Genomic DNA, 16,092 nt, shown 5'->3' on the forward strand with positions numbered 1-16,092 from the left:
ATGCCAGAAATGTCTTCCCAAGAACTTTAATTTTTAATAAATTTCCAAAAGATTGATTATTGAACTCTCTTCCCCCCAACCTCCACCCAACAGAAAGCACTGTGTGTTTATATGCTATAGACATTCTGCTATGAAACAAAAATAATGTCCTTTGGTGCTCTGCGGTATAAAGATGACAGAGGTCAGCCAGATATTGCCACCATCAGAAATCCATTTTTGTAAGTGGGCAAGTGCTCCACTTTTTACCCAAAGTATCAACTACTCTACCTCATTTCTATATTATATTCAAATACAGAAGGTTTTTGTTTTTGCTTTTAAGATTGGCTGCTATCTAAAGCTAGTTCAAGTTTTACACACAAAACATTTATTTGAATCAGAGTTTTTATGAAACTAAAACTCATGTTCACAACACCAAGGCTCATTAAAATATTTTTAATATTAATATACATTTTCTTCTCTTTCAGTAATACACAAAACTTTTAAATATTATATTAGTGTTACATAACAAAACCCAATTGACATAAATACAAAATGTTTTACAAGAGAATAACACATATTCAAGACACTTTAATTTTTTTCACTTGTATTTTTGGGAGGTATAGTACAGACCCACCTGGAATGAGGGTTGCTTTAATTAGGGCAGTTATTTTTGTAATTTCAGTCTTTCACAGCTTAGTGCATATGCAATCTTACTGTTGGTGAAATAGAGAATTGTAATATTTTCCATTTCTTAACAGTCTTGTTATGGAACAGAAAAATATCCTGTCACATTTCTTGCAGGAATCAGTTGTTATGAAGAACCATTAGGGCTTGTTTCTTCTGTGAATGGTTTCTGAATGCTTTAAATATGCTCATCCCAAGTTTTGAATAATTGCCTAGCCTATTTACCTGGGATGCGCTTCTTTTTGAACATAAGCAGATGATGTGTAGCCTTTCAAATTAATGGGTGAGGTAGTTCGATCAGTGTAATCAAGGAGGCTTGATGTGAAAGGAAAAAAACAAAAAAGCTTTTTCTATCAACCAAAGTGCACATACCTCTAACTCATCCATCACACATCTTTGGAGTGATAAGAGGAAAGAAATAACAAAGGGGGTATGGTTAACCCTGAGAGAGTACAGGTGAGGGAATGGGTGAAAATCTCACCTAAGAGGTGGTTCCGTAATAAGTTTCCCCAATCAGTAGGCAGCCTTATTTTCATTTATATTTCTATTTTCCAACTTTCTGAATTGCAAGAATCCTTTCAACAGATACCACACACATATATACAGTATATAATATAAAGTATGGCACTGGCCAACGATTTAAAATACTCATGAAGTACACATGAATGTAAGGCACTTGCGCGGTTTATAAAAGTGAATGCCTCAAAGTCAGGTATTTTCCAAAAATGAAGAAATATCCTCATAAGTTGACAGGAGCCCTGAAAAACCAAGTTGGCATGAATTGTTAGTGACCTTGGCCAACATCTGAGAACCTTGGTGTAACTCAAGAGCAGAGATAAGAGGTAAATGGTTTTTAAATTACGGAGTTCTGTATATCAGTGCCAGGATTCTAAAGCTGCTCTCATAAAAACCTATTGGTTCTATGTTCTTTCAGCTTCTCAACAACAGAAAACTGACGAGTTGGCAACAACCATTCATAGTGTACTGCTGCTGTTTAGATTTGGTGATGACACCACCCCAAGTCAGTTATAAAGAGACTGGGAATAAAAAAGGCTTTGAGTTTCTCTGCAAATATTACAGCTCAGTAGAATCTTACTCAAACTACTTAAAAATGTGAAATTTCATGTATTTTTTTAAAATCAAGAATTCCCAAGTACAAATATTGTTGCTCTAAATATGAGCTTTTCTATAACTTCAAAATTAAAAGGTTTGCAACTTGTAATACATTATATTTTCCTGCCTATAAGAGACAAAAAAGCTTAGACATTATATAGGCAAAAAGTTAAGGAAATATGCAAATCTCTATGCCATCATTCGGAGAAATTCCAAAAGAGCCAAATCTCTAGATCATGGTTAGTGAGGACAGGTCATTAAAAAAGTCAAGGATTCAGGACAGATGCCACTGTACCTTTCCTCTTTATTCACAAAGTAAAAGAGCATGGATTTTAAAGTTATTACTATGTTACATCAGTTTAACAATTCAGTGGTTATTAAATGAGATAACTAAATATGCTATTTTCAAACCATTTTTCTTAAAGAATGTAATTAGTACATTCTTGTGGATGTTGCTGAATGTGGAGACTAGCTCCTTTCATTATTTACAATTTAAATCTTTGTTGCACTTCATCTGCAATCATTCCAGAAATTGCAAGGGAAGAAGTAGCAGCAGGGGAAGGTGCATTTCTCACATGAAGAATGCGTTCTCCAATAACCCCAACTCCTCCATCAAATACAAAATCTTCTACAAGATTTCCATCTTGATCCAGAGCTTGGGCTCTTACTCCAGCTGGACCTCTGCAAAACCAAGAGTGGCAGTCAACTTACTGGAAGAGACAGGATACTTTATAAGTCAGTGATCTCAAAGTATTCTTAAAGCATTAAAATCTTTATTCTTCTAAATGCACAATCATGTGGAAACCCAATAGGTTTGTCAGTCATAGCCTGTAAAACTTATGTCCTCAGTCTACAGCATAATGCCTGCCACACAACAGTGCCAATAAATGCTTATTGAATGAATATACAAATGGGTTAGTTATAAATATCTGTTCTTTCCAAAAGTAGCAGATAAATCCATATTTAATTAGAATAAATGTACTTTTACTTAAATTTATAAAATGAATTTATTATAAAACAAATCAATGAAAATAATAAGGCTCTTCTGATTAATACAAAGCAATTAAAAATAGGAGATATGTGTATCTGTGCATTCTTATATCCACTACAGAATTCTATTTTTGTGTTTTGTTTTGATTGTACACTATTACAATTTATGGAGAAATATATTTGGAAATGGCAGCAAGTTCTTATTTTGTAGTTTGTTTAAATTTTCAATAGTTTAGCCTTCAGTATCAGGCTAACCTTCAATTAATTAAACAGAAGTAACAGGATAAGGTAAAAAATAAATTAACTTAATAGTAAGTTAATACAGTAAGAGTCTTTATTACTAAAAGTGCTGTTTTATAACACTTGAGTTTACAAATTAGATTTTTTGTTTTTAAAATAGTTTAAAAATTTACAGATGAAATCTGAATAAAATATTTCTGGAATCTAAAAGTACCTTCATTGAATCTGCTCAAGAAAACAGAGTTTGAAAACATTGCCTTATACACACCACCAAGACTCAAGAAATCAGACAATAATATGAAACATTTTTATTGATTCTGGACCAGTGTAGATAAGTACTTGAGGAACATACAGAGAACAATATGGGAACACTGCCCTCTAAGACCTTGGCCTGGCTGAGAGAGAGTGATAATAATAGCTATTATTTACCAAGTGCTTACTCAGTGTTAGGAATTCTTTCATTTAATCCTTGCAACAACTCTAAGAGGCTGATAACAGTTTATATTTAACGGTGAAGAAACACAGAGTGATTAAGTAACTTGTCTGAAGTTACACAGCTATACCATTCAGTTGTAGAGAAGTAAGTAAAGATTACAACAAGGGTGAAAGTTTCTACAATAAAAGTAAGGAATCTGCCCTATAGAAGCCTGCAGGGAATCTGGACAAGAGAGTTTTGAGCTTAAGGATTTCCAAGAAAGAATGAGATACAATACTTAGAACACAACAAGATACAGATGGCCAACAGACATATGAAAAGATGCTCAACATCACTAATCACCTGTGAAATGCAAATTAAAACCACAATGAGATACTAACTCACACCTTTCAGAATGGCTATCATCAATAAATCAACAAACAACAAGTGCCGGTGAGGATGTGGAATAAAGAGAAACCTCGTGCCTTGTTGGTGGGAATGAAGATTGGTGCAGTCACTGCATGGAGTTCCCTCAAAAAATTAAAAATAAAACTGCCTTTTGACCCAGCAATTCTACTTCTAGGAATATATCTGAAACACTAATTTGAAAGAATATATGCACCCCTATGTTCATTGCAGCATTATTTACAATAGCCAAGATTTGGAAGCAGCCCATATGCCCATCAGTAGATGAGTGGATAAAAAAGCTTGGTACATTTAAAAATGGAGTACTACTAGGCCATAAAAAGGAGAAGGAAATCTTACCCTTTGTAAAAGTATGGATGGACTTGAAGAATATTGTAACAATGGTGATTGTAACCCTCCCAACCATTCTTTTGACATTGTTTATGTAAATACTGACTCTGACTAATGTGTAGCTTGTAGATAAACAGCATGTTTGTATAAGAATCCTAGAAACTAACTTCAGAAGACAGAGATATGCTGACCTTCAAATGTAAAACCAGGATGACCCAGAACCAGGATGACACAGAAGCAGACAGACATCAGACCATCACGTGACCAGATTCAAGGTCCTTATTGGAATGGACTGTGCTGGACTGCACGTAGAGAACTTTTCACCCCCCTCCCCTTGGTTTCTTTGTTCTGCTTTCCCTCTCCCTCCTTATAAAAACCTCTGCGTGCACTGATATGTTGAGATGGGCTTTGCAACAAGAGTTCCCCATCCTCTCAGGTAACTGGCACTTAAATAAACCACTTTCCTTTTTCACCAGCATCTGTCTCATGAGTTTGGTTTTTGTGGCAGCAGACAGCCAAACTTGGGTTAGGGTTACAGTATTATGCTAAGTAAAATAAACCAGTCAAAGAAAGACAAGTACCATATGATTTCACTTATATGTGGAATCTAATGAACAAAATAAACTAACAAAATAGAAACAGACTCATAGATACAGAGAACAGACTGACAGCTGTCAGAAGGAAGGGGATAGAGGGCTGGGTGAAAAAGGTAAAGAGATTAAGGGGGGAAAAATAAATGCCTCATAGACTAACAACAGTACGGTGATTACCAGAGAGAAAAGGGGGTGGGGGGAGGGTAGGAGAGGGTAAGGTGGAGAGAAATGGTGATGGAAGGAGACTTGACTTGGGGTGGTGAACACAGTACAATACACAGATGATGTATTATAGAATTGTACCCCTGAAATCCATAATTTTATTAACCAATGTCACCCCAATAAATTCAATTAAAAAAAAAAGTCACATCTTAAGACACCATTTAAAAAAAAAAAAAGAACACAGCAAGATGGAATGGGACTGAAGCTAAAATTTCTTAAGGTAAGGATCCATATCAGTGTATCATTTTGTACATTCTGTATTTGAAGCTCATCTCATCAAAGCAACATTTCTCCCCTTTTCCTGGAAAATGCAGCTGTTTCTATTGAGAGTATCACTATGAGTTACTTGTCGCTCTCCTTTTATCTGACAGAAGACCAACATGTAGGGGATACACAGTGCCATAACCAGGCACTGATGTTGTGTGGAAAATTTCCTTTATACGAAGGTTTAGTTAGAACATTCCCCTTAGTCATTCTAAACAAACAGAAGTTAATAGTCATTAACTACAATTAAAAATGTATCTACTTTTGCCCTGGCCGGTTTGGCTCAGTGGTTAGAGTGTCAGCCCATGGACTGAAGGGTCTCAGGTTTGATTCAGGCCAAGGACACGTACCTAGGTTGCAGGCTCGATCTCCAGCCCTGGTCAAGGCACGTGCAGGAGGCAACCAATAGATGTGTCTTTCTCACATCGATGTTTTTCTCTCTCTCCCTTCCACTCTCTCTGAAAACCAATGGAAAAATCCTCAGGTGAGGATTAAAATAAATAAGTATATATATATATACACACACACACTTATTTTTCTTGCAGCACCAATTATGTTCTCAATATCCCCTACATTCCTGCCCAAGTGTTCAAAAGACCTATAATCCAAACTGTAAAAAACTATGCAATATTAAGTTTTTCTAAGGATCTCACTTTAGTTCAAACTAAAGTAACTATATAACATGAAATATTTAAGCTACCAAATTCTTCAGTTCCCTATTCAGCACTTGATGCAACTTCAGTGTTGTTGTTGTTTTGCATGACTACATATAGGCTTTTTCCCTCAAAACACCTCAGCTTGAGGTATTATAATTTGAAATTTCAGGTTAAGAGAAACCATAATTGTCTTGAGGGCCAGTACAGCATCTTGTACAATCCCACTATTTCACCCCCATGTCTAGATGTGTACCTTGTATATAGTAAGCATTCAATAAGGCTAGAAACTTTTAATTTCTGAATTTCTAATTTTTAAAATTCTATTTTAATAGCTGAAAGAATAACCCATCAAACTTAATATATGTGAATTTCACCACATTTTTTTAGTGTTTATAGCCGTGTATTTTATTATATTGGTAGCTACATTTAATGCGAATGTACATCTTAGACCTTAAACATGTCCAGAAACAACAGGTGAATATATAACTAATGGCTTCACTCATCAGAGAAGTGCTGTATTTACTGTTTTATCATTCTGTGGTAGGCATTATCCTGTGGGCTGGAAAACAGCTATGACAGGCTACAGCTGACATCTTTGGCCAGTTCCAAATAGGCCAATTTAGTATCTTACAAAACTCACCATGGGATCTGTTAATCTAAAAGTAGAAGTTCACATGAGCATATTTAAAGTAGGAATGGTGGTATGGAGAAAGTAAACCATTCCATCTTAATTTCCAAACATAAAGGAAGGATATTTTGGCTACTAATCTTCAACCTAACTGGATTATGACAAGAGAACTTGGTTTTTCTATGCCCAATTTTTGAATTTTGTTGAGAACTTGGCTTATGACTTAGAACACTTTGAGCCTTTGTAAATGTTTTGTGAGGGTTTGAATAACACAAGTATTCTGTAACAGGGGTGGGAGAGTTATATGAATCCACTAAATCAAGTGTTATTTAAATCTGTATTTTACCTGCTTGATCTCTTCTACCAATAGACATAAAATCATCCACCACAGTTGTGCATTTGTTGATTTCTGCTTGCAGTTATGCCAATTTTTGTTTCCTGTACTTCATATTATGTATATGCAATAAGTTTATGGTGACCCTCTTTATCTCTAATAATAATTTTGGCCTTATGGTGTATTTTATCTGAAATGGACCTAGTACTCTATTAAGTACATTTACATTTGTAATTACTGATATGTTTGATTTCTACCATATTATTAGGCTTTCCCATCTCCTTTCTTGACTTACTGAATTTTCTATATTCTTTTTTCCTCCTTTACTGACTTGGAAGTTATATAATCAATTTCCATTCTTGCATTTAGTTTTATTTATTCAGATGGGACTCACTGTGCATCCTGAATTTTGTCTTTTTTGTCAACTCTAGAAAATTCTCAAATATTCTTCAAAGTACTGCCTCTTCTCAATTTCTCTGGAACCCTTATAAGATATAGCCTAGAATCTTTTTATTTTCTTCTTGATATCTTTTATTATCCACATGATGCATCTGTATCTTGCAACACTGTTCTCTAAATGCTTCAGATTTTAATTTACTAGTATCTCTTAGGGTCTAACTCAGCTGTTTTAAGTTTTAAAATTTAAGAACTATACTTTTATTTCTAGGAATTCTAATTACTTGGTTTCCAAAGTTGCCTGAGGTTTTGTTGTTGTTTTTGGTTGTTTGTTTTATTCATGTTTTCCATTCCTTTTAATTCACTGAAGCACATTTGCTTTACGGTTTCTAATATTACTATTACCCACAGTTATGAGGGGTCTCATTCTGATATTTATTCTATCTACTTACTCTCACTTCTGGTGTTTTGTAACTTTTGATGGTGAGTTTCTGTTCGGCAGGACTTCGTCTGGGAGAATACTGTGGGATCTGGGTTGAGGTTTTGTCCCTCCATAGAGGTCTTACATTTGCTTCTACCAGGTGCTCCAGGGATATTACCAGCCTGGGAACACTTATTTTTTAAATGTACAAAAGTAGAATGAACAATATAATAAACTCTCATGTATGTATTACCCACATTCAATAATAATCAACACAGCCAATCTTGTTTTATCTATATAACCACTCACTGTCCATCTCTCTCCCCTGTACTATTTTAAAGCAAATCCCAGGTGGCACATCGTTTCACTTCAATGTTTCTTTCTTTTAAAAGGATTCTTAAAATAATAATAATAGTAATCAAGTAATTGCTGCTTAGTATTATCAATAGTCAGTCTGTGGTCAAATTACCGATTTTCTCTCTCTCCCTGTGTCTCTCTTGGTCTGTCATTCTCTCCCTCTCTCCCTCCCTCCCTCTCCTACTTAAAGTGAGAGAAGGAGTAAGAGAGAGAAATAGTTTGAAGGAGGATCCGAACAAGTCTGGACCTACTTTTTAAATCAGTTTCTCAGCATAAAGTTCCTAGATCAAACTGGGTGGTATAAATTCAAACTACAAGCACTTGTGAGGAGAAGCCTAGGGTTCTAGATTTTTAGGAGATTCTACCAGCCCTACTTTCCCTCTTCCCTCAAGATGAGGACAGGCAAAATTCCTTAACACTTTCTGGTGCCAAGGGGAGTTTTTTTTAAGACTTCCTTTTCACTGAGAGTGTAGCCCTTCAAGAGTCCCTGGATTAACACAGGGGTCTCAGTTCCAACTTTCAACCTTTTATAGGCCCATGCCTCCCTTCCAGCACTTGGGTGGCAATTAAAATATAAGTCCCTAATGTTTGGTATCTTGTTTTGTGTGGTTGATACATGAGTTTATACAATTGTCGAAATTCAGTGAACATTTAAGATCTGCATTATTTTACTGTATGTAAATTACAAAGCAATTAAAAATAAAAGTTATATTGATATAAAAATCAGCAAATCCTTCCACCCCTCCAGGACAGCATCAGCACCAATTCTTCTCAGTATTTGGGTTTTCTACTTCCCCTGCATTTTTGCTCCTGGGATTCCCCTTACTTTCTTGCACTCTCAGCAATATGTATTTCAAAGGATTTTTATTGTATTTTCTCCAGACTTTCTTAGTATTTTGTAGTATAAGGGTTAGCAAATTCCCTAGATTAGTGGTTCTCAACCGAGGGAGATTTTGCCCCCTAGAGGACATTTGGCAGTGTCTGCAGACACTTTAGGTTGTCATAACTAGGGAAGTACTGCCGGCATCTAGTCAATAGAGGTTAGGGTTGTTGCTAAACATCCTACAATGAACTGGACAGTCTCCCACAACAAAGGCTTATTTGGCCCCAAATGTGAATAGTGCCAAGACTGGCAAACCCTGGTCTAGATCACCTCTATTGTGGGAATATTTGGCTTTCACTTTTATATTTCACAATGACACATTATAGCCTTTAGCTACCACTCGGGATGAAAACATCTTGCCTAAAAATTTACTCTAGAATTCCCCAAATAAGAAATTTTTCAAAGTGAAGAACAGGGAAAGAGGAGATCTTAATATATATGTTTTCATCTTTTACATCCTTACAATGCTAACAGATACAAACTACTATTAGATTTCCATGTCCAAATTAATCACAGAACAAATTAAAGGACTTTAGAGCTAAAATTAAGTATCTTAGAAATCATGATTTAACAATGAGTTTATATGCCGGATGCATATATTTGACAGATTATAACTTTACATTCCAATCTAATGTTCACCGGTAAATTACTGTCCAAGTTACTGTCAAGCTGGATTCCCATTGCTGGTTACGGCAATTGAAGAACATCACCCTGAGCTAAATATCCCACTAAAAGTGCTGCTTCAGTTCTCTTTGACTATCTACAACTGCTTAATAGGCTTCTGCCTCAATATTAATGACAAAGCATCTATGGTTTTACTAGACTGGGTAGCAAGATAAGCAAGAATTGGACTTCAAAATGTGGGAAAGGCTAAAGGGACATCTGTAATATTTTAAACAAAAATAAAATTTAAAAAAAAGTGAGAAAGGCTACTGATCTTTATTATTATTATTATTTAATATTTCAGGCATATGACAAGATACAAAGAATAATATAATGAACACCTGTTTTCTTACCAAACATCTTAAGAAATAAAGCATTATAGATATGATAATAGCCCCTGTGGAACTCTCTGGATCCCATTCTCTTTTCTCCCCAGAGGTAACCGCTCTCCTGAATTAGGTGTTTATCACTATACTTGTTTTCATTTTCACATTACATGTACAATCCATAAATAATATGCAGTTCTGTTTAAACCTATATAAATGGTATCAAACATATCTTCTACAACTTCCTTTTTGTTACTGATAATTTCCCACATTTAATAGCTATAGGAATGGAATAAAAGGGAAGGAGTAAATGGAATTGCTAAATGTGCTTAGCTTCTCTATCTCCAAAGAGAAGAGAAACTTATCTGTGATTGGGTTGAATTAGTCCCCAAATGCACCTGCCTACAGTGCTGTGTACCCTTGTCTACTGCATGCTAATGAAACTGGTAACTGAAATTGACACCTTTACAGGCAGAGACAGAGGAGTGGTCACCAAAACCCACAGGCCCCAGTCCAGCTCTACCATATGAAATCCACTGGTCTAAAGAGTTTTCCTCAGGCTTCTACAAAAGGGTGGCAATCAAATATGAGTAGTGAATTCACTGCAACTGCTTATACACAGGATTTGTTATCCCCACCTATTGTATTTTCCAAGGAATATTAATAGCAGTAAGACACCAGATTTGACCAACCTTTTTTCAGATATAATACATAACAAGTTGGCTAAAGCAGACCACTGAAAACATAATAGCCTTTATTTATAGGTGAGTGAAAGAAAATAAAGCCTAGGTTTTTTATCCCTTCCATTTCAGAAGGTAAGTAAAGGGGTGAGAGAGATAAGAGTAAAAACATGAGCTGGGTTTTAACAGTTCTAAAGATTCAAAGAGGCAGCTCTGAGATGATATATTAGAGTGAGATTTAGACCAGGACACTCCCCTAAGGTAGACAGCTGACATGATTATTGCCCTCTTCCCAGATAGAGTCAAGCTGCTGACATTTTACACCGGGCAAGTTCAGCAGCTGTTACTGAGGTGACAGGCACTTAGTTCTCTAGTGATTCATGCGATGGATGCATGGAGGGGGAGTACCTCAAAGTATACTGCTGATTAGGCTTGTTCAGGGAAAAAGGTGAACACCCTAAAAATATCACCAAAGAGAAAAGGAAATAGGCTTGGGTAGTATTTAGAACAATTTACAGATCAAGCCCAGAAAGCCTTTTACCTTTAAGAAAAAAAAATTTTTTTAAGTAATTCTTCTCTGCCCCACATCCTTGTTACCCCTGTAACAAGAACTCAGATTGATGGTTACCACACTACTTCCCACTTCTGTCCTGAAAGTAGAGTCCCTGAGTGGAGTAGGACCCAAAGAAGAAAAGAAGCAGTAGAGAAGCAGCAAGGTAAGATGCCAAGTACAGGAGTGTGTTTCTAAAAGGAAACAGCCCATCAATGTTTCTTTCTCATTGATGTTTCTCTCTCTCTCCCCCTCTCCCTTTCTCTCTCTCTAAAAATCAATAGAAAACAAACACAGAAAAACATACGTAAAACATAAAAAGAATCAATCAAAATAGAATGTTTTGATGTGTTTCTTACCTAATTAGTTAATATGGTGCTCAATGATCTTATACACAATTAAAGTCAAGAGGCTTTGGAATCACAACAGATAGAGGCCAGGGAGAGTTAAAAAATTTCAGGCAAGATGTTTTTTATCATGAGTGATAGCTAGACACAAAGATGAAGGTGGAATATCAATATAGCAGCAATGGAGATTTCAGTTTAATGCTGTAAGGTAGTCTAGATAATTATAAATGGTAGATGCAGTTCAAGCACTAAGGGTTGTGATGCAGCAATGCCCGACTCATGCACTGCAAAGGGAATGCAACAACTTGTTGGGAAAGAGAGAGCACACAAAGATTCAGTGCACACGCTGACTGAAAGGGTGCCTATGAATCACCAAGTCAGACCCACCTCCCAAGTTCACTGAAGTCATGACTGGATGTATTTACAATCCTTATGGCTTTTCCTTACCTAAGTATATCACTGACAGTAATTTCAGGAATAAACTTTTGAAGGTGCTTCACTGTTGCACTGAGAAAACAGGCTTTATACATTTCACTGACTCCATAGGAGAAATTCTGGGACACCAGTTTAATCAGGCCACTGAAAGCAAAGAAAATAAAATCTTTATGAGAGAAAGGAATTCTTTATTACTATTAAACAACTTTACGACTATTAGATGTGGGCAGGGAGGGCTCACATAAATCTAGGCAAAGTCAGAAAAACCACGTATTAAAAGAAAATCAATAAAAGAAGGAAACTTCATCAAAGGAATACTCTCTGAAGTCCAAAGGCAAACACCTTTCAAACTCAAATTACCAGGGAATGCTGGTTTCAAACTAGGATTCTATAAAGCCTGCCAACAAAAAGGCTTTCTGATACAAATGTTACATGCTTTCAAAATGCACCTAAAAGGCATAAGCAGATGTTTAAATCAGGACATTAAAGAAGTAAGATAGATTATTTACCCTACCTTTTTTTTTTATCAGCCAGAGGTAAGATACTCTACTAGTGATTCTCAATTATCTTAATAACAGCAATTTCTCCAGTGGAGCCTATGTATATACTTATTTTTAAAAGCAGACATGCTAGCCTGGCCAGTGTGGCTCACTTGGTTGAGCACTGTCCCATGCAACAAGAGGTCGCTGGCACAATTCCCAGTCAGGGCACATGCCCGGGTTGAGGGCTCAATACCCAGAAGGGGGCATGCAGGAGGCAGCCAATGGATGTTTCTGTCTCATCGATGTTTCTATCTTTCTCTCCCTCTCCCTTCTCTCTAAAAAAATAAAAAATAAACCCATATAAAGCATATTTAAAACAACAACAAAAAGCACACATGCTTGAAAATTCTATCCCAAACCTGTTTCAGAATCTGTAGAAAGTGAATCTCAAGTATGCCTTAAAAAGCTTTCTAGTAATTTTGATGTGAAACTCTCTGGAAAGCAACACTGCTGAAAGGACCAAAAAACAAAAAAACAAAAAACCTCACTGAGCTCTTACAATACAGTAAAGATTCTGTGTCCAGGGTCAATGCATTGTTATTTTTCCACAAAAGGAAACAACTTTGGTTATCAGCAATTTCTCCAGTGGTTTTCATAATGATGGTGACTGGCTTGAAATCACTTTATCAAAGTGAGCCATCTACTGATTTTGAGAGAAACAATTTTTTTCAAACGCAGCTAGGTTAGCAAAACAGATCTAGATTGTCAGATATATGACTGGGTCTTGTTCTTTTTAACCAAGACTTCAGCCTGGATCATCAGAATTTTCTTGAAGTAGTTAAACATTATGCTTATTCCATAAAGCTCTTAATTTGGATTAATAAAAAAATCAATGTTAATCACAAATGCGAGGATTTACCCAATAAATAGACTATCAAGAAAGACAAAATTTCCCACATTAAAAATATAAACACATGAAATCATTTTTTTTAAGTAAATAAAGTTACCTCTTGGTAATTACATCCATAACATCTCTGGCACTGAAGTCAAAGGGTTTGTAGCCCTCTCGTTTAAAGGCAAGAACTGCATTAGGCCCTAGCCAAATACTGCCATCCATCCTCGGCGTAAAGTGAACTCCTAAGAAAGGAAACCGGCTATCTGGGACCTACAGATTTAACACAGCAAAGAACAGTTAGCCCCACTTCATACTGCATTTTACTATGCATTCAAATAATCAACTGGTAATATAAATCACTTTCTTCCCATGCATTTAATTTGTATTATTTTGACCTGTACTGAGATACATTTTTCATTTACATGCTTCAGCCTAGAAATGCCACATAGGAAACACTGATGCTATTGACACTAACATACACTCCCATCTACTCCTCTTTCTGGGTAAAGAAAAAAAAAAGAACTGCCCTGCTTCAGGTTATTCCCCCCCGCCCTCCCACCCTGCCCCCAACGAGGGATGTATGTGGCTGGCAAGTAAAATCAGAGCTGCCAAAAAAAAACCACAACGCACTCATAGCACAGGTTCTTGTCAAGTTGGAATGTATTGGGTTGGAGCACATGAAATGGATATTTTGGCAAGGTCAAAAACATTAAGTAGCTGAATATTGGTACTTTCATCTGGTTCAATCTAGTAGTTCCATACAGAATGAGCTCTTCTTAAAGGGCTCTGTGTTCTACATTGTGAAACTACAGAGTGGCCACAACCTCTTTTCTGCACCTGTAGGCAGTGAGCTGAGAAAGAGGGCTGAGTATCTGGGCATGCAAAAAGGGAAAGTTCTCTTTTGAGTGCTCCTTCTACCAGACAGGAGGAAGAATTGGGTTCTTTCTTGAGAGCCCTTCCCATGGTGTACCCATGCTTTCTGAAGACATGTGCCTATGATATCAGAATAAAGAATTAGGACTCTAACCATAAGGGAAAAACATGAAATGCTTGCACAAAAAGCCCTTCAGAATATCTTAGTTCTGACCTGGATAAGAGTTTTTTGTTTCATTCCCTTTCTGCCCAGTCATTATGAGAAGGATGAGCGAGCAAAAGCATCATACCTACCGGATAAATATTTCCTTTCACAAGATAGCATTTTTCTGGCCTCAAGAGCAGGTAATCTCCCCGGAATGGTACAATTCGAGGATCGGGATTGCAGCCACTCAGCTCGGAAATACGGTCTGAGTAAAGTCCTGCACATGTCACAACATACTGACATTGAACTTCCTCTCCCTAAGAGAAGAGCAGTGATATGAGTACGCAGATTGGAGAACAGGTCAAGGGCAGAAACAGGTGATAGAAGAGACAATAAGGACACAGAAAAGGACTTTTTTTCTTTTTAATCCCTTTTAAATGAGGAAATTAAATACAAGTATCAGCAAAATAAATTCTTCAGCATTTAGGTGGTGGCTAGAAACTTAGGGTAGTGGTGTGCAAGAGGATGCCACCTTGAATTCTGTACTTTAAATTAAATTAGGTTCGGGATTCAATGGCTGACCTACCAAGTGAGGATATTTAACAAGACACACACACACTTTACTAAGACCATGGAAATATTCTTAACTATTTATCGCATGAAGAAACAAACTTCATGTAGATGGCCCCCACCAATTTGGCGTCCTCTGTATTTCGGACAGCTTCTCCTGTCTTATCTATGAGTAATTATCCTGTTACTCTCAGGTTGCTTCATACTACAACTGTAACCCACCACCAGCCAATTTCTCCTTCCTGATCAATATCTACTTTGCAGACTGAGGCTACTTTCAAAACCCCATTCATTCAATACACATTTACTCAGAACACACACTACAGTCAAGGTTTGCTTTAACAACCAGGAGATTGCTAATCTTAGGCTGTTGCATTTTCCTACAAGTTTTATTTTGTGATTATTATCTACATACTTTTAGATTAGCCCTATTAGGGTTAGCCAATTTACCACCCTATTTCCTAAATAATTTCATTTAACCCCGATTCACCACCACACTCCAATTCCCATCTCTTTACTTCTTACACAGTAAACAACCTTGCTCTAGGTAATTTTTTGTTCTTAGATTTCCTCCCAGGAGACCTGTTTCTGAAGCCTCGGAGTTCTCACCTGTCTCAATAGTCCCTTTCTTTTCAGCCTGTAGTGATTCAACTTATTCCATCTTTGTATGCATCCTATTTTTGCCTAGTTACAAAAGTAAGCCTCTTTTCAAGAGTTATTCAAGTCACACTTCTGACAAAAATCAGATGAAACTTCTCTGCAGTGAGTTCAAATTAGCTAGACTAAACCATGATAGTTTAAAGACACTTGAAGTCAAAGAGTTATGCCAACAAGAAAAACATGACTTCTAAATTGGTTAATATCTTTCCTGTTCATCTAGAGTTATATAACAGAAGTACAAGAAATAATTTTTATGTGATATAAATCTACTAGTCCTTACTTGAAATGTCAGCAATTCTTTTATTCTTAGAACATAAAATGTAGATAAGCCATATGATAAATGTAATGATAAGAGAATTTGTAGAATGGTACCGGTATGCTAATAACGCAAAAGTTCTCTTTAAAAACTTAAGGAACAGTTTCAAAGGCACAAATGATTAAACACTATCACAAGCCTCTGAAATCATTTTATGGTATATAAGAAACAATAATTAAATTCAGTAACACACTAATTTCACATTGAAAATGTAAATTT

The 16,092-nt window shown here is 36.3% G+C and overlaps 1 protein-coding gene across 6 annotated transcripts in view; it reads right to left on the bottom strand.

Moving 5' to 3' along the window:
• Nucleotides 1-417: 417 nt before the first annotated feature.
• Nucleotides 418-16,092, bottom strand: part of L2HGDH (L-2-hydroxyglutarate dehydrogenase) — a 32,333-nt gene continuing 16,658 nt past the window's right edge. For 4 of the 6 annotated variants that reach the window (XM_081160147.1, XM_081160148.1, XM_081160144.1 and 1 more), the window contains 4 exons: nt 14,477-14,644; nt 13,422-13,579; nt 11,945-12,076; nt 418-2,457 (listed from right to left, as the gene is read on the bottom strand). In XM_081160147.1, coding sequence (XP_081016273.1) covers nt 2,262-2,457; nt 11,945-12,076; nt 13,422-13,579; nt 14,477-14,644 — 654 coding nt within the window. In that variant the 3' untranslated portion in view covers nt 418-2,261. Of the gene's footprint in view, nt 2,458-7,722; nt 7,883-11,944; nt 12,077-13,421; nt 13,580-14,476; nt 14,645-16,092 lie in introns of all 6 variants that reach the window. The other 2 variants (XM_081160143.1, XM_081160145.1) reach the window with 1 other exon arrangement.

The sequence above is a fragment of the Miniopterus schreibersii genome (genome assembly GCF_964146895.1).
Source record: "Miniopterus schreibersii genome assembly, chromosome: 1".
Lineage (NCBI taxonomy): Eukaryota > Metazoa > Chordata > Mammalia > Chiroptera > Miniopteridae > Miniopterus > Miniopterus schreibersii.